We start from the raw sequence: 23,659 nt of genomic DNA, 5'->3' as shown, positions 1-23,659 counted from the left end.
AACGGACAAAAGAAAACAAGAACTTGGATACAATTACGTTATTGATTTTATTTTGTAATTATCAAATAATAAAATTTAGGTTTCACATTGCATTAATAGAGAAATACGAATATTGATTTCTCTTGAAGTTGAAGACTAATATTAAGATCTTCCATTTATGCAAAATATTCATCATTTGACAGAAAAAGGTCATAGATGCCTTGGAAAAAATTTCGAGTGTTTGGGGGACCGTGATTTTTTTAGTCCATTTTTGTAAACATGGAAAAGGATCTTTTTTTTTCTTTCTTTTTTTCCATAAGAAATGGGCCTATTGCATTACGTGAGCGCAATCTGATACGGGATGTCATGCCGATACATTGAGTATTAAAACCGGGTTTAAAAAGTACCTAACCATTCGAAGCAAAACACGAAACAAATCCTCGCGCATTTACAAAAAAGTGGCGGGCGGGAAAACTGGTTGATGGACGGGAAACAGTTGTGAAAACAATAAGACCCTAACCTAAAAGAAATTGAACGGGAGTCCCGGATCTCCCGCGCGGCTTAAAATATCTTCAGATTGTTCGCCTCATCAAAGCCGGCTGAATGACCGGCATTCCGCACGATGAAATTGCATCCATCAAAATGCATCCGGCGATCCCCACGCCGCACAAACATATGTTCTGCTGATGCTGTGCAATGGATGAACGGGGTACTAAGCATGGCGGAAGGGCAGTTACCGGTCTTTAGCTGATACTTGTTATTCTTGCGGTAGATATTGACAACGTCGCCATCCTGAGTAATGATCATGTCCTTGATCTTCCAGTGCTCTACGCCTGTCTGCGTCATCTGTGGGAATAGATGGAATGGAAATGAGACCATGAATGAAAAGATGAAGGTTTTCTATAATTTTTAAGGGAAAACTAGAGAAAAGGATTCACTTTCATAATCCAGACTTGTGCAATGCAATGAAATTCGTTTTATGAGCGGACATGGTCACCTGTTTACTCACCCAGTAAGTTGCCTTCTGCAAAGTTGACACAGTTTCTTGCACGTAAATAGGCCCGTGTCTCGATTCATCGTAGAAGACGGACAGACTGAAATCTGGTGACAAATCTCGAAACGAATCCGTGGTAGATCTAGTTCCAGCGGCGTCCACCAAGTACACCAGAGCGCTGAAATCACTCTTGAAACTGACGCCTGGAAGAAACACAAATAAATTTACAGGAGTCGATGGTTTAATTTTACCCTACTAATAGATTGATTTATGTCCACCAAGTACACCAGAGCGCTGAAATCACTCTTGAAACTGACGCCTGGAAGAAACACAAATAAATTTACAGGAGTCGATGGTTTATTTTTACCCTACTAATAGATTGATTTACACAACACACTGTACCCTCACTATTTATGTATTGTAATTATTTATGTATTTAACCTCCGTATGAATATGAACCTTACGTTTAGGTACCCCACTTTACGCCGCTCAGATGATATGACCTGCTACGCTTTGATGATCTTACCTTTGTACCACATCTTCGCCATCTTGTTGTAAAGGGTATGATTTTTTTTTTTTTTTTTAGTTTTCGATCGGGAACACTTTGTAAAAGTACAGTCTATACATGTATACCTACTACATAGGTAGACACCTAATGTGAAAGGTAATTTTGAATATTGATAAAGTGTTCATAAAAATAGAGCGGAAAAAAGAGAAAGATAACACATGACACAAGTTAGGAAGGGAGAAGAACCTTTGTTGTTGATAAAAGAGAGAGAGAGAGAGAGAGAGAGAGAGAGAGAGAGAGAGGGAAAGGAAGGAAGTATTATCAAGATAAGTTTAAATGTGAGAGAAGAAAAAGGAGAGAGAACAAGAGGAAAGACATAGAGCGACAGAGGAGAGAGAAGAAAATATTAAATGCCTAGGAAAAATAGGGATGTGTGAGAAGGATGAAAGAAGAGAGGAAATGTCAGAGAGAGAGAAAGATAGAGACAAAGAAAGAGAGGGGAAATGGGAAGAGAGAGCAATGACCTGCTATCATTGATTTACACAACACACTGTACCCTCACTATTTATGTACTGTAATTATTTATGTATTTAACCTCTGTATGAATATGAACCTTACGTTTACTCCACTTTACGCCGCTCAGATGATATGACCTGCTACGCTTTGATGATCTTACCTTTGTACCACATCTTCGCCATTTTATTATTTCCGCTGACGCTATCAAAGACAAGCATCTCTACTTTGGATCCATTCTGATAGATGCGTCCATGAGGATGAAGGAACGCAGACGTACAACCATGCGGATTGAGCGCAATAACGACATTATTCCGCTTGTTGGTGACGCGAATTGAACAGTCTAGACTCATGTCGACTTTGATGTCATTGCGCAGGCGCAGACTCATCGTCCCATGCGGTGTTGCCACTGCCATACCTGAGGGAGGAAGGTGAGTGAAATGAAGTCATGGTCCAACTCTCCTCAAGACCAATTTGATCTTTCAGCAAGCGATGGAAAAACAAATAAGTTCGATTCCATTACGAAATGGAATAAAAATATAGGCTTTAGGTGTTTTTCAAAACATTAAGCCCAAAGTAAAAGCAATTGATGGCTCATCGCTGGAAAACTAGAAGAGATTAAGCAGGTACGGCCACGGAAGACAATAAAACCACAAAACACAAAAGACGGGCAAATGTTGAAATTCCCCATTGAAGAAGGAAAAAAAGGCGAAAGTTCAAAATCTATGGAACGATCTAACCCAAGAATCAAACTTACCAGGTTTCAAGAAGTCCGTATTGGAGTTGGAGTAGTACACATTGCCCGGGATAGGCTCGGGATAGACCAGTTTGGCGTTGTCCACCCCACGGTCGAAATCCCCAAATGATCCCACCGAAGGAATTTTCCGCCATTCCGGAGTGTAATCTTTGACTTTCCGTTCCTGGGAGGGACTAGTGGCTTCTTGCTTGATTTGCTTGATTATAGGAGTTTGAGGAGTGACCTCAGTAGTCTTCTCATTCACCGTGTAGATACTGCGAGAGCGTTTGGTTTTCTCGGACATGGTTCCTGCTGATCCTTCCTAAGGATTTTTCAAATTGTGCTCCTTCTCAGGCGATCTGAAAAAAAAAAAATCAGGAGTGACATCTGCGAGTAGAATTGATAAATAAATGAGGAGGTCCACGGGAAAAGGCCATTTCTCAATGAAAAAGAGCTTATAAAATGTGCCTTCTCTCATAGACCTCCCCAACTGGCTATAGAGGTTGAATAGTACCTTGTATAATTACAAGGCTATAGAATACATTGTATAATTTTTGTATGTAATCATAAAGTAAATTTAAGGAGCTTTATCAATGTCCATCATACGACTAATGAGGTAAATATTAACTCTCTGGTGTCTAGTGGGGTGTTTTATTATTGGGTCATTATTACACGTTATCTACCCCTATTACCTATCACACTCATGCTTTGTTTACATCTACCACTCCTACGTTCTAAAACATCCATTATGACCACTTCTAATTCTTCCACCATTACTTCAAATAAAGGTCAAGTAGGAATTTCATGTGAGGATGGAAGGGCACAGTTCTGAATGGAAGTACTAAATACTTCAGGTGTCCAATATCCACTTACCTTCAAATTCTCGTTTATCAATGAGTTCCAGTAAAAAAGGTCCTTCACCAAGGTATTTTTCACAAGATTTCAGGCAGAGGATAACTATTAAAACGGGATATTACGATAATTTTTTTTTTCTTCTTTCCAGAGAATTAACGCATAAGAATTTTATCGGATATTTTAAAGATAAATTTTACTCTAACTTGAATTTTTGGAAACGAAACTGTACTGGAGCAATTTCGCCATCAGGAAATGTTTTCAGCCAGTCGAGAATTTCTACCTTGGCCTGGATAGTGGATATTTGGATGGAACTGAAATACTCGTATACCGTGTATCCCAAATCGTTCAACTTCGAACAAAATATTTTGAAATTTTCGATAGGCACACCAGGTGCTTTATAAGCCCAATAATATTATTTTACCTACAAGTTTCTTCTCCTTCTTCTTCTTCTTCTTCTTCTTCTTCTTCTTCTTCTTCCTAGCCTTTTCCTATCAAATAGGGTAGACGCGGAGTTTCTTGTCAGTCCCTCCAGAGTCCAGATTCACAGTCTCATATTTGCACTTGTGCAGAAGTGGCTTTCAAAATAAAGTAATATTGTTGTTTCTGTTCTGTTTCAGTTTCGGATTTCACGCAAGAACTCTCTGATTTGCTTGATTATAGGAGTTTGAGGAGTGACCTCAGTAGTCTTCTCATTCACCGTGTAGATACTGCGAGAGCGTTTGGTTTTCTCGAACATGGTTCCTGCTGATCCTTCCTAAGGATTTCTCAAATTGTGCTCCTTCTCAGGCGATCTGGAAAAAAAATCGGGAGTGACATCTGCGAGTAGAATTGATAAATAGCCAACTTTATAAATGAGGAGGTCCACGGGAAAAGGCCATTTCTCAAGGAAAAAGAGTTTGTAAAATGTGCCTTCTCTCATAGACCTCCTCAACTGGCTATAGAGGTTGAATAGTACCTTGTATAATTACAAGGCTATAGATTTTTTTTTATTTGTATTTATTAAAGTGTGCTAACATTGAATTAGAATGTTATATACACTACAAGGCTATAGAATACATTGTATAATTTTTGTATGTAATCATAAAGTAAATTTAAGGAGCTTTATATGTCCATCCTACGACTAATGAGGTAAATATTAACTCTCTGGTGTCTGGTGGAGTGTTTTATTATTGGGTTATTATTACACGTTATCTACCCCTATTACCTATCACACTCATGCTTTGTTTACATCTACCACTCCTACGTTCCAACACATCCATTATGACCACTCTACCTTGTATAATTACAAGGCTATAGAATACATTGTATAATTTTTGTATGTAATCATAAAGTAAATTTAAGGAGCTTTATCAATGTCCGTCCTACGACTAATGAGGTAAATATTAACTCTCTGGTGTCTAGTGGGGTGTTTTATTATTGGGTTATTATTACACGTTATCTACCCGTATTACCTATCACACTCATGCTTTGTTTACATCTACCACTCCTACGTTCTAACACATCCATTATGACCACTTTTATTCAAACATCATTGATTTTTTATTTCATACCTAATAAAAATAAAGTTAACTGATTTTGCTGAAAATTTTTGGGTGTGAGGAATTTACCCTAAATTACAAAAAAAAAGTTACAAAGACAGAAATTCCAATTGTATCAATCAATAGCTATCATAGAAGCGATATTGGGTAATTTACTCGTAGGTATTAGGTGAATCACAACCACAACCATTCTTCATTTTATTTGACGTGTAAGTTGTATTAAATTTTACTCTTTTTCCTCTTCATTTATTTCGAGGTATTAGACATGTTTCTCATAAAGTATCTAGACGTATTGTAGTGTAGATTGTAGGTAGGTATCGGATAATGGCTCTTTTTTTCCCTCCAATAACGTTTCAATGGGTGTTATTCCAATTGTTAAGATGAGTAAAGCCGCAAAACCTTTTACCGATTCTGCACGAAAACCTCAGTAATTTGTTCAAACGTCAAAACTATGATGAAATATAGTTTTCTGTTTCTGTTGTAATATCTACTTATTGTAACTTAGATAGATAGATTGTAAAGGGTATGATTTTTTTTTTTTTTTTGCAATAGGGAACTCCTTGTAAAAGTACCTACTATCTACATACTACATACATACTTACATAGGTAGTTATGTATAATGTGAAGGGTAATTTTGAATACTGATAAAGTGTTAACAAAAAAATAGAGCGGAAAAAAGGAGAAAGATAACACATGACACAAGTTATGAAGGGAGAAGAACCTTTCTTGTTGATAAAAGAGAGAGAGAAAGGAAGGAAGTATTGTCAAGATAAGTTCAAATGTGAGAGAAGAAAAGGGATAGAGAGAAAGAGATAGAGCGATAGAGAAGATAGAAGAAAATATTAAATGCCTAGGAAAAATAGGGATGTGTGAGAGGGATGAAGGAAGAGAGGAAATGTCAGAGAGAGAGAGAGACAAAGAAAGAGAGGGAAAATAGGAAGAGAGAGCAATGACCTGCTATTTACAGATCTTGATAATATGTTTCTCAAGCTATTAAACCTTAAATGTTTTATTTGGTAGCAACTATGATATCATAGCTTTTCATTTCATCCACAACCCTAACGTCAGTGTAGTTCAAATTTAGCAGGGTCTGCTTCAAAGTGGAAAATCGTCAAATTGAGACTCACTTCGTTTGCTCAATCAACTCAGCAAATAGCTGTCTACAACAAATTCAAGCAAGAGAACAAAAGATAAATAAATCATAGCTTTTCATTTCATCCACAACCCTAACGTCAGTGTAGTTCAAATTTAGCAGGGTCTGCTTCAAAGTGGAAAATCGTCAAATTGACACTCACTTCGTTTGCTCAATCAACTCAGCAAATAGCTGTCTACAACAAATTCAAGGAAGAGAAAAAAAGATAAATAAATTCCTAAATCCTGAGGAAATATTTACCATCAAGCCGAGACAAATTGGGCAGGGATAAATGAATTTTGTTTATTGATGTTTTCATTTTAACAGCTCTAATTGGGAGGGAATATTTAGGCAAAGATAAATTGGACAGGGATGTGAAATTTCCCAACCTAATTCTCGACGCCAGCCCTGGGGAGATCTGAGATTGATGTGTTCTCATCAATTCCAGAGATCTCTAATTTTCTGGCGGTGTTTAAAAAGTTAGGGTAAAAGAACACTCAAATAAGCATCATTCAATAGGATAAGGAAAGTCGTGTGATGTTCACACCAGATTTTTTTCATTTTAGTACGCAACTAGAAGGTTAAAATTGAAATAGTACGCAAGTTACCTACAGCCTTTTCTGGAGGCATTTTATTTCGGGGAAGGATTTAGGATGCTGTCTCCAAAGATGGAGGTCTCCAGACAGTCTTTATGACTTGCCTTTCCTGATTCATCATACTCAACAGGAGGAAGAAATGAAGGGGAGGGAGACAGAAGGAAACATAGTAGACATTTTAACAAAGGGAAAAGAGGGAAGATGGTAGTGAGAAAAATAGCGGACGGATGAAAAACGGACAAAAGAAAACAAGAACTTGGATACAATTACGTTATTGATTTTATTTTGTAATTATCAAATAATAAAATTTAGGTTTCATATTGCATTAATAGAAATACGAATATTGATTTCTCTTGAAGTTGAAGACTAATATTAAGATCTTCCATTTATGGAAAATATTCATCATTTGACAGAAAAAGGTCGTACTAGATGCCTTGGGAAAATTTTCGAGTGTTTGGGGGACCGTGATTTTTTTAGTCCATTTTTGTAAACATGGAAAAGGATCTTTTTTTTTTCTTTCTTTGTGAAATCTGACGTCACAACTCTTTGAACTTTTTCATTAGAACGGCAATTAAAAATTGAATTCTCGACCTTTTAAAGTTACTTTTTCGGAGTTTTGACCTCATATTTGGATTTTTCACAACTTTTATTTGGGAATCGACCTTTTATTAATAATATTTTCCCAATTGCAACTCCTCTATTTATTGCAGTGTAGTGACCTAAGAATAATAACCCAAGATAGTATAATAAATTATTATTGTAATACTATGAGGACGAGGAATGTAAAAAGGAAATGAATGGGATTCAAGGTCATTAAATAACATTCATCAAGGTTTTGAGTTTTGAAATAACAAATTTAATGAAATTTTGTATCTATTTCATAAGAAAACAACAATAATATTTATGAATTATTATAGGAAGTTTTGACCTCATATTTGGATTTTTCACAACTTTTTACGTAGGAATCGACCTTTTATTAATAATATTTTCCCAATTGCAACTCCTCTATTTATTGTAGTGTAGTGACCTAAGAATAATAACCCAAGATAGTATAATAAATTATTACTGTAATACTATGAGGACGAGGAATGTAAAAAGGAAATGAATGGGATTCAAGGTCATTAAATAACAAAGCTAATGAAATTTTGTATCTATTTCATAAAAAAAATAATAATAATAATATTTATGAATTATTATACGTATTCTATTCTATTTTTCAGGTGTCGCGGCCATTATTAGAGAGGTCATTCCATCGCAAGGTCCAAGCTAGGAAAGTATTCGGACATCGAGAATCATTCGAGATCTTGATCAACAAAGCTGAGGAGAAATTGTCCAAGGTAAGGCTAAAAAAAATTGAGTCAATAATTAATGACTCAGTAGGAGTTCTCGTGAATTTTCATCCGGAAGAAGGGAACACTAGTAAAAACATTGGGGGGGTTGATACAGACCTTTTGTACGTAGACTGTAAATACAGGACAAAGCCTGTGAACAAGAACATTACCTATTGCAATAACAGAGAGGTTTTTTTTTTTTTTTTTATCCCATCAGATAGGCATGTTTGAGGACATAACAATTTTAACAACATAAAAACCCAATATATCGACCCCCTCTGTATGTACCTAACCCCCTATGTATACAATCATATACCTACCTACCTATTATAAAAGTGGTAGATATTTTTTTTACCTTATGTTTGTGAACATGACAATATAAAACCTCACTCTTTACCCCTGTAAATGTACCTACCTGTTTGGATTTTTTTTTTTTCATCATCAATTTACCATTACCTCCCCTCTCCCCCCTGACCTCCTGAGGCATTTGAATATGTTTTTAATTGATTGTTTCCTCTCCCTCCCCTTGTCTCTATTGAAGTTTATGTCGACATACATTTTCCTGTTGAACCAACTAAAATATACATAAATATCAAGAGAATGTTCCTGATTGCACGAGCGAAGTGAGCTCTAAGTTTCAACTCTGCGATTTTGCATTATTAGGAATCCAAGAGACCGGCAATTTTTTCCCCACTTATCCAGGTTTCCCACTTACAATTATTATAAGTGAAGGGACCACTATTTTTCCCGTTTATCTAGGTTTTATATTTAGACGGATCCACTTAGACAGGTTTGACTGTACATGGACTTTTTCATTTTTCACCTAAATTCAAATGAGAAGTCATATCACCTAGCCACCTACCCATCCAAAACAATCACTAAAAAATGTCATCATTGGTCCCAATAATAATTTTATTATCATCCATCAATTAATAATTCTCTCTCTCTCTCTCTCTCTCTCTCTCTCTCTCTCTCTCTCTCTCTCTCTCTCTCTCTCTCTCTCTCTCTCTCTTCTACATGGCTCTCTCTCTCTCTCTCTCTCTCTCTCTCTCTCTCTCTCTCTCTCTCTCTCTCTCTCTCTCTCTCTCTCTCTCTCTGTTTCCATCTATTTCGCACTCGATTAAGCCACATCTATCATAATATAGGGGACAGAGAGAAAGAGAAAAGAAAAGGAGAGAGAGACAGACAGAAAGAGAGTTTTATTGGAGAATATTGGAGAGGCAGTTTTGAATATTTCAAAGTAATTAATTATTTTTATTTGCTTTAAATAATAAATAATAATTTATTCATTGGAATAGCTCTGTTTCCCGTCTCTCCCTTAATAAAATTATTTTGCTATTCATTGAAGTTTATTATGAGCTTCATTTATTTCTCTTTCAATAATAAATTAAAATAAATGAAAAATAGGTAGGTAAATACAAAAAAGAAAAAAAAACTGCAAATAAATAAATTATTAAAAAAAAATAAAAAAAAAACAAACAATACTTCTTTAAACTTTCTACAGGTAAGGTATTCTGTTCTTCTTACGGTAACTTACCTACCTATCAAGTCTGAAAAGGGCTTAAAATGTTGCACATTGCATACTCAAAGAGTTTCCAGGCATTCATAAAAAAATTGTTGAACAAATCGTTCTAGACTTTCTTTTTTAGTCCGTCCTTCCTTTATTATTACGATAGTAATGAAAATAAGCTGGGCCCGTCCCTCCGGGAATTTTTTAGCCCGTAGTTTATTCGATCGTGGTTAAGAAAATCAGTACCTATATGTACCTACCTAATTTGTTTATGACCACTCCTAATTCTTCCACCATTACTTCAAATAAAGGTCAAGTAGGAATTTCATGTGAGGAAGGAAGGGCACAGTTTTGAATGGAAGTACTAAATACTTCAGGTGTCCAATATCCACTTACCTTCAAATTCTCGTTTATCAATGAGTTCCAGTAAAAAAGGAACTTCACCAAGGTATTTTTCACAAGATTTCAGGCAGAGGATAACTATTAAAACGGGATATTACGATAATTCATGTAATGATTTAAAATCAAGACTAGAGCCCGTTCTCCCTTTATTCCCAATATAAGGTTTAAGTCACCCATCCATTTATTTAGCGTTGCTCGGCGTAGCTTAACATAGATGACGCTAAAACCGGTCTTAAATTAACGACTGAAGTGTTATCTAAAACTTTTCCGCTTTAAATTCATAGGTCAGAGCTCATTTGTGTGAGAAAATGTGAAAAAAATCCCTCAAAAAACAGTTTTTTTTTTTTGGTTTTTTGGCTTCTTCTTTTTTTATCTTACCTTGTCTAAATTTCAATTATTCCGCTCAAACTTCAAAACATACTAGAAAGGCATAAGAACAGAACTAGAAAATTAGGTAAAAAGGTGAGTATTGAGTAGAGTAGATACCTACATCAGCTTATAAATTAATATGTTTTTAGTTAGACACATTAGGCTCTAGTGCGTTAAGGTGTATGAATATTCAGAAATAAAGTATCTACCTATCTACCTAACTCACGAACTTTCCATACACAATATGTTAAACCATACATAGTATGTACAAATATATAGGTACCTACCTATGTATTTGGAACACATAGGTAAACATATTATGGAATATGTATCTCCAACATACATAATTTATAAATAAACAATACAGGGTGTCCAAAAATTGACTTAAAAATATAAACAAAAGCATTTAATACCCAAAAGCTACTTAAGAGCGCAATTGAAAACCTGTGTAGCTCTGATTGAAAACGTTTGAGATCCTATGTTCATAGAAAAAATATTAAAAAAAAAAACAATTTAAATTTAAGTTTGTAACGTTAACTTTAGAACACCCTGTATATTGTATATTGAGCATAAATTCCAGATGAACTTTTGTAACTTTTTGATCCCCTTGCGTATACGTCTCTAAGTTTTGTTTATAAATACAGAAACACAACCTGATTTAATTGACAAATAATGAGTAACTTTAAGTTCAGGGTGCTCCAAATGGGTTCATTTGTGTATGGTTTATGTACAGGATTTATAGGAAAGGTATTTTTGGATCACAATATACCTATATATTATATCAATATAGTGCAATGAAGTTACCAAAATAATACCTTCTTTTTTCAAAGATGAGTGTTCCACTCAGAATCTGACAGGGTGCTACACAAGTCCGAGTACACATCATCCAATTCCTGAAACGAGATATAGCAACAGGGTGTTTAGGTACATATTATCTTGTATTTAATTGGTCACCTGATTTTTCTTTCTTTTAAGTTGTGTAAGAACTAAAAAATTCTAAAAGTAAAAGTTATTAAACCTGACTTAGTATATGTATTAAATTTTCCATTGATCAATCTTCTGGAAAACTGACTTGGTATAGTTTGAAATCCACTTTTTCATTAATTAGACTTACTTTATCATATATGTATTAAATTTTCCATTGATCAATCTTCTGGAAAACTGACTTGGTATAGTTTGAAATCCACTTTTTCATTAATTAGACTTACAGAGGAGTTGCAATTGGGAAAATATTATTAATAAAAGGTCGATTCCTACGTAAAAAGTTGTGAAAAATCCAAATATGAGGTCAAAACTTCGAAAAAGTAACTTTAAAGGGTCGAAAATTGAATTTTTAATTGTCGTTCTAATGAAAAAGTTCAAAGAGTTGTGACGTCAGATTTCACGTCAAAATGCGTAGAAACCCTTGCGCACAAACAAACGAAGCGGGAGACATGAACTATGACGTCAGCGCCTAGGAGAGCGTATGCCGTGACGTCAAAGTTCACGATTTACCGGTATTTTTAAATCGATTTATCTTTACTTTATCATGGACTCGGGTAATTTTGAATTTTGACCTATAAACAATCCCAAACATACAAACAAATCACGGTACCTACACGTAGGTAAATAAAAGTACCTATAAAACCTAAATCCATGTTTGTTAAAATGAGCATTGTCATTTCACATGATGATGTCCATTTCCTTTCGTAGAAGAAAAAGAAAAATTCCGTTGGTCCTCATTTTTCCTGCTCTATGACTCTGAAACATCACCCAAGTAAGCGCAACTGATCTATAAGGCTGTGGTTATAATTTGTAGAAGAAAAAGAAAAATTCCGTTGGTCCTCATTTTTCCTGGTCTATGACTTTGAAACATCACCCAAGTAAGCGCAACTGATCTATTAGGCTGTGGTTATAATTATTCTAATAAAAAAGTTCAAAGAGTTGTGACGTCAGATTTCACGTCAAAATGCGTAGAAACGCTTGCGCACAAACAAACGAAGCGGGAGACATGAATTATGACGTCATCGCCTACGAGAGCGTATGCCGTGACGTCAAAGGTTATAATTATCAGTGTCTCACCTGGCGGCCAAATACGGAAGCTATGTCGCTGTGAGCCTGGGAGTCTACTTCCACCTCCTGCAGTAGATTCTCCCATGTATGGAATAGAGAACTGGGACAAGCTGGACTGAAACAAGACAACCAGGCTGGGTGAGTGAATAGAATAGAAGGAGAATCATGAAAATGAAAGCTACCGTCCATTCGTGAAAGAGGGTTCAAATAATTTTAAATCGTGGGGAAATAAATACCTAGGTACGTAAATTTAATTCAGATAAAAATAAATATTCAAAAAAAAAAAAAAAATGAATCCATGGACCAGTAAAAGGCCTTGAAAATAATTAGGTAAGTTAGAAACACCCACAGTTAGACTTCTTTGGTGAATTGTTCACTACTTAAACCCCTACATGTAATGATTTTCTCTGTGGCATTACGTCATGTGTATTGCAAAGATTTATGGAATAGTCTTAGAAAGTTAGAAAAACCCTAGCTCATGTAGGTATCATAATAAATTGTGGCTGGACTGAAACAAGACAACCAGGCTGGGTGAGTGAATAGAATAGAAGGAGAATCATGAAAATGAAAGCTACCGTCCATTCGTGAAAAAAGTCAGGGAGGGTTCAAATAATTTTAAATCGTGGGAAATAAATAGATACGAAAATTTATTTCAGATAAAAATAAATATTCAAATTAAAAATGAATCCATGGACCAGTAAAAGGCATTGCAAATAATAATTAGGTAAGTTAGAAACACCCACAGTTAGACTTCTTTGGTGAATTGTTCACTACTTAGTAACCCCTACATGTAATGATTTTCTCTGTGGCATTACGTCATGTGTATTGCAAAGATTTATGGAATAGTTCTAGAAAAACCCTAGCTTATGTAGGTATCATAATAAATTGTCCAGGATAAAAAAGAACTTTGCTCATAAAAAGAATTGAATTAGAAACTTCCCTTTCCTAATGAGTTTGAAATAAAATAATGCTTTCTAAAACTTGATTTATAGGATTTTAGAAGGATTGTTCTCTTAATAAAGATTGGAAAAAGCAATTAAACCAAGCACCATTAGAAACTTCCCTTTCCTAATGAGTTTGAAATAAAATAATGCTTTCTAAAACTTGATTTATAGGATTTTAGAAGGATTGTTCTCTTCATAAAGATTGGAAAAAGCAATTAAACCAAGCACCTGACTTGAAATGATTAAGAGAAACAGAAGGCAGGTCGGGGCGCTTGCTGTCGGTGAACTTAATTTGAGTGAAAAGCAGGCAATTAATTAATCACTGATTTTTTTTAACACTGCTAAACAGACTGATGTTGACGAGTTCAGAGATAAAATATGGAGAACAAGGGTACCTACCAGTTACCACAAAACTTAAGGCCGGCAATTCACTATCAGGTAGAACTGACAGGTCGCCTGAGAGACTTATTATTGCTCTGTGAGGTAGACCTGACAGGTCCGCCTGAACAGGTGCGTGAATGGTTTCGTTCCCCAAATAATATAAATTCTCTTGGACGCGAATCAACAACCTCTATATCCGCAGTCCACTGTGCTAACCACTAAACCACAGGGTACCTACCAGTTACCACAAAACTTAAGGCCGGCAATTCACTATCAGGTAGAACTGACAGGTCGCCTGAGAGACTTATTATTGCTGCCATACACTATGAGGTAGACCTGACAGGTCCGCCTGAACAGGTGCGTGAATGGTTTCGTTCCCCAAATAATACAAATTCTCTTGGACGCGAATCAACAATCTCTATATACGCAGTCCACTGTGCTAAGCACTAAACCACTTAGGTTGGGTTAATCTGTTTATCGACTGGTCACTTACCGCTCTTTCCTTAGTTCGGCGTTTTTCTTCCTGAAGTTGGCGACTAGCAGCTGAAGTTCTGCAGCATGCTGTTCATACATCTGCGAGAGTTCTTGCGTGAAATCCGAAACTGAAACAGAACAGCAACAACAATATTACTTCATTTTGAAAGCCACTTCTGCACAAGTGCAAATATGAGACTGTAAATCTGGACTCTGGAGGGACTGACAAGAAACTCCGCGTCTACCCTATTTGAGGCTAGGAAGAAGAAGAAGAAGAAGAAGAAGAAGAAGAAGAAGAAAAAGAAGAAGAAGGAGAAGAAGAAGAAGGAGAAGAAGAAGAAGAAGGAGAAGAAGAAGAAGAAGAAGAAGAAGAAGAAGAAGAAGAAGAAGGAGAAGAAACTTGTAGGTAAAATAATTTTATTGGGCTTATAAAGCACCTGGTGTGCCTATCGAAAATTTCAAAATATTTTGTTCGAAGTTAAACGATTTGGGATACACGGTATATTTCAGTTCCATCCAAATATCCACTATCCAGGCCAAAGTGGAAATTCTCGACTGGCTGAAAACATTTCCTGATGGCGAAATTGCTCCAGTACAGTTTCGTTTCCAAAAATTCTACCAATGCCATGGTGGATCAATACTGCCACGATGTTCTGCCCTCTCTGCTACAGGTGAGTAGAATAGAATTAAGTAAAATAGAATAGGTAGTATGTGTATTATGTAGAATAGAATTGCTTGGTTTAGAAAATTTCTCTGGCCGTCCAAAGGGTCATTTGCTTGAGCAATGAAGTGTTTTACTTGGAAAAATAAAAGCATTTCTATTGATTAGAGTAGATTATTAAAAATCTGGATATAAGGTGCTGTAAGTCTCAATATACTGAAACCAATAAAATTCAAAACTCGTCGTGTATATCTCAAAATGTAGTGTGTTCTGTGACTGCGAGTTTGTGCCCCTGCTGGATTTCCTACATCTTCAAAATCCATCTCTCAAATCCATGAATTCGCGGAATGTGGACTTGCCGTGTGTAGCGAAATCCTGGTCCAAAAACAGAGATGACTGCTTATAGTGCATACTCGGCTTGAGCTCTTAATGGCAGTAAGCAATATTTTTGTGACGTCATGTTCTCAGAAATTATTATATGTAGAACACCTGACAAAAATATTCTGTATGTATTATTTCATTATTTTATTCACAGATGATACAAGGTGTATTAATGGCAGTAAGCAATATTTTTGTGACGTCATGTTCTCAGAAATTATTATATGTAGAACACCTGACAAAAATATTCTGTATGTATTGTTTGATTATTTTATACACAGAAGATACAAGGTGTGACTAGAAAGCTAGAAGTCACTCAGACTCATTAGGACTACAAAATGTCAACCTGTATTTTGTCAACCCTAAGTTGTGATTATTTATTATTCATTGAGTTTGTATTCCTCTCATTGCATTTCCATACAAGGTGTAACTAGAAAGCTAGAAGTCACTCAGACTCATTAGGACTACAAAATGTCAACCTGTATTTTGTCAACCCTAAGTTGTGATTCATTGAGTTTGTATTTCTCTCATTGCATTTCCATAAAAACTCCTGGCACAGAACAGCTTTCTATGAAATGTTTCTGATGAAATGTAACACAGTGGTGGCACTATTGATGAATAAATGGCAACTTGGCCGAAAATTGCTTGTTGTTTAAGCACATCGTCAAATTCGGCGGAGTTGAGGAAATCCAGGACTACGAAATATCTACCATTCCACCTATTAATTTATGGGCTGTTTAGAAATTATGTTTATCTAATCTTCACAGACCTAATTTTTTCAGATTTTGTCATTAAATTTCTTGGACGAATTTCTACCAGTTCTTCGTGACTGTTGTAAGGAAATTGTGTAGGGAAAAGAAAAACTTCTTCTTTCTCTCACAAGAAATGAGTTTTCAAAACTTATAATTGAACCAATGACTGAATGGGAACTTAAGAAAGTAAAAAAAAAACTTCTTCTTTCTCTCACAAGAAATGAGTTTTCAAAACTTATAATTGAACCAATGACTGAATGGGAACTTAAGAAAGTAAAAAAAAAGAAAGAAAATAAGAACTAGGAAAAAACTCTTTTTTCTTCATTTTATATTCGGATTTGTTTATTTTCTAAAGGTTTATTTGGATTTAATATTAAAGAATGGCAAGAAGACAGAAACAGAAGCTGTGTCCTGCTTCAAGGAAATTAAAATGGATTTTACAGAGCAAAAATGAAAAAGAAGAAAAGGAAAAAACAAAGATATAGGGATTAGGAAAATGAAAAGTCAGTACAAACTGCTCTGAAGTATGAATTTAACTCTAAGTTATTCAAGTATGAATTCAAAAGACTCTAAACTCCATTAACCAGGCAGTTCTGATCGGAAGATTGGTACTTCCAGTTCGAGTCAAGACCTAAAACTCAATAGAGAGGAATACCTACAGTCATTTGAGAAACATTCAAATTCACTCCTTTATGTAGAAAAATATGAAAAAACTCTTTTTTCTTCATTTTATATTCGGATTTGTTTATTTTCTAAAGGTTTATTTGGATTTAATATTAAAGAATGGCAAGAAGACGGAAACAGAAGCTGTGTCCTGCTTCAAGGAAATTGAAATGGATTTTACAGAGAAAAAATTAAAAAGAAGGAAAGGAAAAAACAAAGATATAGGGATTAGGAAAATGAAAAGTCAGTACGAACTACTCTGAAGTATGAATTTAACTCTAAGTTATTCAAGTATGAATTCAAAAGACTCTAAACTCCATTAACCAGGCATCAGTTCTGATCGGAAGATTGGTGGTTCGAGTTCGAGTCAAGACCTAAAACTCAATAGAGAGGAATACCTACAGTCATTTGAGAAACATTCAAATTCACTCCTTTATGTTGTAGACAAATATAAAGATATCCTTCCTGCAGATAAAGACAGATATAAAGAGATAAGGACTAAAAGAGGGAGAGATAAAGAGAAAGATCCTTGAAGAAAAAGACAACATAATCCTAGAGCATTATGAAATTCCCAGCACAATATTTATCCATACGAATAACCTAAGGATAAAAAATAAATGGGAAACAAAGGACACTCAATATCAATGTGAGATAGAGAGAGAGAGAGGAGGGAAGGAAACAGAGGGAGAAAAGGAGATAGGGATGGATAGAGGAGCGAAAGACGTAAGGATGTAATAGGGGAAGGAAGAGAAGAAAAGATTAACAAGGTAGACGTTCCAAGAGAGAGAAAGAGAGAGAGGATTTAAGGGAGAAAGAGAGAGGAATTGAAGGAGTGAGAGAGAGGGGAGGAGCATATAAAAGAAAGGGAGGGATGGATAGAGGAGCGAAAGACGTAAGGATGTAATAGGGGAAGGAAGAGAAGAAAAGATTAACAAGATAGACGTTCCAAGAGAGAGAAAGAGAGAGAGAGAGAGGATTTAAGGGAAAAAGAGAGAGGAATTGAAGGAGTGAGAGAGAGGGGAGGAGCATAAAAAAAAGGAAGGAGAGAGGAATGAAAAGTGGAAGAATGCGAAAGAAGGAGAGGAGAGAAAAGTGAGGGGAAAAAAGGAGAGAAGGAAGGACAGACAGAAATGGGAAACGGGAAGAGTATGAGAGAAGAAGAAGAAGAAGGAGGAGAAGAATAAGAAGAAGAGGAGGAGGAAGAACCAATTTAGAATCGTAATGATGATGGCGGACATTGTAATAAAATTGCTGAGAAAAAGTAAAACCAATGTCCCATTACGAGACCTTGGTTGGACTGCTGGGGTAAAGGGACTTTTTAGTCTCATTCGAGCAGGATAAACAAGGTATGTTCTACCCACTCGCTCCTCAGACCCAAGGAACTACATAATTTCCCGATCCAAATATTGTAAAATTAGCCCTCACGATCATTTAATCCGATAGCATACAGTACATGGTCTCTTATAAACATCTTTATAAGTCTTTTCTAAACATTATGTACTGTATTATGTTGTTAAACCCATAAAATACACGAGACCTTGGTTGGACTGCTGGGGTAAAGGGACTTTTTAGTCTCATTCGAGCAGGATAAACAAGGTATGTTCTATTCTATTCTATTATACAAAGTGCTATATTAAACTGTTGAAACAATCGTTGACATCCTATTACGTATCTAAATGAATATAAAGGTATATTAGATAGGTACTTATAAAGATGTTTGTTATAAATATGAGCCCTCACCATCACGATCTAAACGACCCGCGGGAGCAAAAGGGTTAAGATAAGGTAGGTTTAAGATGGGATGAGTGCGTAGAACATGATAAGGTAGCTAGGTTAAATATAGGACAGATAGGGTGCGGTAAGTAAGCTAAGTAGGGTAGATAATGTACGTATAGGTAACAATAATAATAATTCCCCGTTTAAGCTCTGTATGAACATACCCGAGATTGAATTTCACTCGAATATACATATTTACCTACCTACCTAATGCCTAATCTTCATGAGGCAGAGTTGAAACACGTGATAGTAGAATAATTCACCTCGCGTTCAGATAAGAGAGAGAGAGAGAGAGAGAGAGAGAGAAAGAGAGAGAGAGGGAGATAGGAACAGAATGAGAGAAAGAGTGGGGGGAGGAAAGGATTCAGATAAGAGTTCAAATAAGAGAGAGAGATAGAAATTAAAAATTTGGAGGGAGATAGGAGATAGAGAAGGAGTGGTAAAGAGGAAATTGAATAGTGTAAAGAGAAAGGGAAGGAAGAGCAGAAAAAGAGAGAAAGGGATAAGGTGTTAGTGAGAGAAGGACGAAGAGAAAGCAAGAAATTAAGAGAGAGAGAGGGGGGGTAGAGAAGGAAGGAGAGAGAGAGAGAAGTTGTTTTCTTCTTCTTCTTCTTCTTCTTCTTCTTCTTCCTCTTCTTCTTTTTTTAAATATGAGCCCTCACCATCACGATCTAAACGACCCGCGGGAGCAAAAGGGTTAAGATAAGGTAGGTTTAAGATGGGATGAGTGCGTACAACATGATAAAGTAGCTGGGTTAAATATAAGACAGATAGGGTGCGGTAAGTAAGCTAAGCAGGGTAGATAATGTACGTATAGGTAACAATAATTCCCTGCTTAGGCTCTGTATGAACATACCCGAGATTGAATTTCACTCGAATATACATATTTACCTACCTGCCTAATGCCTAATCTTCATAAGGCAGAGTTGAAACACGTGATAGTAGAATTCACCTCGCGTTCAGATAAGAGAGAGAGACAGAGAGAGAGAGGGAGATAGGAAGAGAATGAGAGAAAGAGTTAAGAGAGGGGGATAGGAAAGGATTCAGATGAGAGTTCAAATAGGAGAGAGAGAGAGAGAGAGAGAGATAGAAATTGAAAATTTGGAGGGAGATAGGAGATAGAGAAGGAGTGGCAAAGAGGAAAGGAAGGAAGGAGAGAGAGAGAGAGAGAAATTGTTTTGTTGTTGTCTAGAAAGTTAGGTAAGAAGGTAGGTAGGCGAGTACTCCGGTGCTTCTTGGTATTAGGGTTGTAATCAGCCTCGTGAGAACAACTGAACTGAGTACCTACCTAAATTTAAAGAATAGGTGGGAGGTAACGAGACTAATAAGAGTAATTAATAATCCAATGAGTAAATAACATTTTTATACGAAGAATAGCATCAGGGCAACTTCAAATGACATGTGTCTCCAAGATACATAACTTACCCAAAATTTAGGTCAATCGGACCAGTGGAAGTGGCCCAAATTTTAGTTACAAGATTTGACCCAAACAAATTACAAACAAACAAACAGAGATCTCAAGTTAAGTAAAACCATGTAATTAATAATCCAATGAGTGAAAATAACATTTTTATACGAAGAATAGTATCAGGGCAACTTCAAATGACATGTGTGCGTCATTCAAGTGCTGAGCTCTGTGGAATAATTCTGACACATGCATGAAACGTAGGCACGAAACAAAGAATAAAATTCTAGAGTCATATAGGTATAGTTAGGTCTGCGTTTACGAAAGTTTTGCAAACTTTTTGGGAATTTTTACTAAAAATACCTATAAATAAATGAAAAAACTTGTTCGACCTTTTACTTTTTTCTGTATAATCCCCCTTTATATTCCTCATTCAAGTGCTGAGCTCTGTGGAATAATTCTGACACATGCATGAAACGTAGGCACGAAACAAAGAATAAAATTCTAGAGTCATATATGTAGGTAAGTAGGTATAGTTAGGTCTGCGTTTACGAAAGTTTTGGAAACTTTTTGGGAATTTTTACTAAAAATATAAATAAATGGAAAAAAACTTCTTCGACCTTTTACTTTTTTCTGTATAATCCCCCTTTATATTCTCCCTTTTCTTTAAATATTTATTTAACTTTTTCTATTACCTTTATTTTCTTTCCTCTCAATCCAAAATAATAAAGAATTAGATCTTCCTACCAACCTATTGTATCTTCTGATCCTCTATTTTCAATGTTGAAAAAATAATACATTCGAAATAACCTGTTGACTAGTGACTACACTGAAAAACGAGCACAGGAACTAGGCATCTCCACCAATTTCCTTTCTATTGCACATTGCATATTCAAGTAATTATACGGCACTCATACAAATCATCGCCTCATTCGAAAGACTTCGTTATACCTACTAACTACCTACCTACATCTTGGTCTTAGTTGGTATCCGGATGCGTGACCATCTGGGAAATCGCGTGCTGTTAGCTTTTCTTTGTCTTAACCTGCCCCGGTGGTGTAGTGGTCAAGGCGCTCGCCTGGTAAACAGGAGGGCGTGGTATGGAATTTTATCTTCAATATAATTTGAGAATTTGACCACAATAATAGTAGTAGCCTACTGCTGGAGTAAAGGGACTTTTCAGTCCTATGCGAGCAGTATAAATAAGCACTATTATTATTACTCAAGCTGGGTGAGGTTAATGTGAATAAACGCGGTTGGCCTGTTGCCGAATGGAGGTTAAAACCCTCGTCACTAAAAATCTCCTTCGTTATACAGTGACGTTCAACACCAAAAAAAAAGTTCACTTCCCCTTGCATTCAAGTAGGTAGATGTTTTTGACCTTTGGGCTCCAGAGTACCCTCATACGTCATCATTAATGCCTTACATACGCACTTCCACCCAACATTTCAAGTTTCAGTTACTCTGATGTCTGTCATTTCACTTCAGATTTTTTTCCCCCTTTTGATATAAAACTTTATTTTTCTTTCAACTTTGTTGATTTCCCAGCATAAGGTTTCCCTAATGACGTCTGTTAGCTCTCTTTCTCCCTCCCTCCCCTCTCTATCCTTCTCTGTCTCCCCTCTTGTCTCTTCTTCTCCCCTCTCTATCCGTCTCTTTCGTTCCTTTTCCTTCTACCTCCATTCCCTTTCCTCTCTCTCTCTCCTCTTGTCATTCTCCTGTTTCGACATACATCACCTTCCTATTCGATTCGTTCTTTTGGTTTGAAGTGTTTGACTTCCTTCTACAAATTTGATATTGATAACGCTGAGGCATTTGAATATGTTTTTAATTGATTGTTTCCTCTCCCTCCCCTTGTCTCTATTGAAGTTTATGTCGACATACATTTTCCTGTTAAACCCACTAAAATATACATAAATATCAAGAGAATGTTCCTGATTGCGCGAGCGAAGTGAGCTCTAAGTTTCAACTCTGCAATTTTGCATTATTAGGAATCCAAGAATCCAAGGGACCTGCATTTTTTTTTTCCCCCACTTATCCAAGTTTCCCACTTACAATTATTATAAGTGAAGGGACCACTATTTTTCCCGTTTATCTAGGTTTTATATTTAGACGGATCCCACTTAGACAGGTTTGACTGTTACCTACATGGACTTTTTCATTTTTCACCTAAATTCAAATGAGAAATCATATCACCTAGCCACCTACCCATCCAAAACAAGCACTAAAAAATGTCATCATTGGTCCCAATAATAATTTTATTATCATCCATCAATTAATAATAATAAAAATAATATCTCTCTCTCTCTCTCTCTCTCTGTCTGTCTGTCTGTCTCTCTCTCTCTCTCTCTCTCTCTCTGTTTCCATCTATTTCGCACACGATCAAACCACATCTATCATAATATTGGGGACAGAGAGAAAAGAAAAGGAGAGAGAGTCAGACAGAGAGAGCCAGTAAGTCTAATTAATGAAAAAGTGGATTTCAAACTATACCAAGTCAGTTTTCCAGAAGATTGATCAATGGAAAATTTAATACATACTAAGTCAGGTTTAATAACTTTTACAATTTTTTAGTTCTTACACAACTTAAAAGAAAGTAAAATCAGGTGACCAATTAAATGCAAGATATGTACCTAAACACCCTGTTGCTATATCTCGTTTCAGGAATTGGATGATGTGTACTCGGACTTGTGTAGCACCCTGTCAGATTCTGTCCTGCAAGGTGCCGAAGTTATCTCCAGTCGAGTAAGTAGTCTGGATTTTAGGTGCACCCTGTAGAAGAAAACTTGTAGCTGTAGCTTTCAATCACCTTGTTAGTACATACTTTTTTTTCTCATCTTATTTTTGTAACTTATACGCTGCAGGCAAATTAAATCCCAATAGGTTAACCCACTCTCCTCAGACATATGTACCTAAACACCCTGTTGCTATATCTCGTTTCAGGAATTGGATGATGTGTACTCGGACTTGTGTAGCACCCTGTCAGATTCTGTCCTGCAAGGTGCCGAAGTTATCTCCAGTCGAGTAAGTAGTCTGGATTTTAGGTGCACCCTGTAGAAGAAAACTTGTAGCTGTAGCTTTCAAGCACCTTGTTAGTACATACTTTTTTTTCTCATCTTATTTTTGTAACATATACGCTGCAGGCAAATTAAATCCCAATAGGTTAACCCACTCGCTCCTCAGACCCAAGGAACTACATAATTTCCCGATCCAAATATTGTAAAATTAGCCCTCACGATCATTTAATCCGATAGCGTACAGTACATGGTCTCTTATAAACATCTTTTTAAGTCTTTTACCACCCACAGTAGAACAGGTGGATGCCGCCGGCAATGCTACAACAGTACCTGATCCCAACTACCAAGGAATTGTAAGTAACCTGATCCTAACTACCAAGGAATTGTAAGTAACCTGATCCCAACTACCAAGGAATTGTAAGTAACCTGAGCCCAACTACCAAGGAATTGTAAGTAACCTGATCCCAACTACCAAGGAATTGTAAGTAACCTGATCCCAACTATCAAGGAATTGTAAGTAACCTGATCCCAACTACCAAGGAAACACACTACCCTTTTTTTATAATTAAGTAAGGTCTATTGTAATAATTATGCATTGTAAAATGTTAAACCCATAAAATACACGAAACCTTGGTTGGACTGCTGGGGTAAAGGGACTTTTTAGTCTCATTCGAGCAGGATAAACAAGGTATG

General features: G+C 36.1%; 2 protein-coding genes across 3 annotated transcripts in view; one reads left to right on the top strand and one right to left on the bottom strand.

Moving 5' to 3' along the window:
• Positions 1–74: 74 nt before the first annotated feature.
• Positions 75–10,199, bottom strand: LOC103513660. 2 transcript variants are annotated; one of them, XM_008478505.2, is made up of 6 exons: positions 10,089–10,199; positions 4,232–4,376; positions 2,752–2,944; positions 2,158–2,412; positions 989–1,176; positions 541–825 (listed from the first exon to the last, which is right to left on the bottom strand). In XM_008478505.2, the coding sequence occupies exons 2-6, from the start codon at positions 4,319–4,321 to the stop codon at positions 541–543; spliced, it is 1,011 nt and encodes a 336-aa protein (XP_008476727.1). In that variant the 5' UTR covers positions 4,322–4,376; positions 10,089–10,199. The 2 variants fall into 2 exon arrangements, with proteins under 2 accessions (XP_008476726.1, XP_008476727.1); XM_008478504.2 differs by lacking the exons at positions 4,232–4,376; positions 10,089–10,199 and adding an exon at positions 3,604–3,841 and having other exon boundaries at positions 75–825; positions 2,752–3,089.
• Positions 10,200–22,902: 12,703 nt separating this feature from the next.
• LOC103513661 overlaps positions 22,903–23,659 on the top strand; it is a gene marked incomplete at its 3' end in the record, with an annotated part of 2,648 nt that continues 1,891 nt past the window's right edge. The window contains exons 1-2 of the mRNA XM_008478506.1: positions 22,903–22,973; positions 23,241–23,319. Coding sequence (XP_008476728.1) covers positions 22,903–22,973; positions 23,241–23,319 — 150 coding nt within the window. The remainder of the gene's footprint in view (positions 22,974–23,240; positions 23,320–23,659) is intronic.

The sequence above is a fragment of the Diaphorina citri genome, unplaced genomic scaffold (genome assembly GCF_000475195.1).
Source record: "Diaphorina citri unplaced genomic scaffold, Diaci psyllid genome assembly version 1.1 scaffold1004, whole genome shotgun sequence".
Taxonomy (NCBI): Eukaryota; Metazoa; Arthropoda; class Insecta; order Hemiptera; family Psyllidae; genus Diaphorina; species Diaphorina citri.
Note: the sequence above shows the minus strand (reverse complement) of the source record. Positions and strands in the feature narration are given on the sequence as shown.

Coding starts and splice junctions, on each gene's coding strand:
- LOC103513660 (XM_008478505.2), bottom strand. CDS start 4,321: ATGTTCGAGAAAACCAAACGCTCTCGCAGTATCTACACGGTGAATGAG. Junction 1,177..2,157: donor GGCGAAGATGTGGTACAAAG/GTAAGATCATCA, acceptor TGTTTCTTCCAG/GCGTCAGTTTCAAGAGTGAT. Junction 826..988: donor TGCAGAAGGCAACTTACTGG/GTGAGTAAACAG, acceptor CTATTCCCACAG/ATGACGCAGACAGGCGTAGA.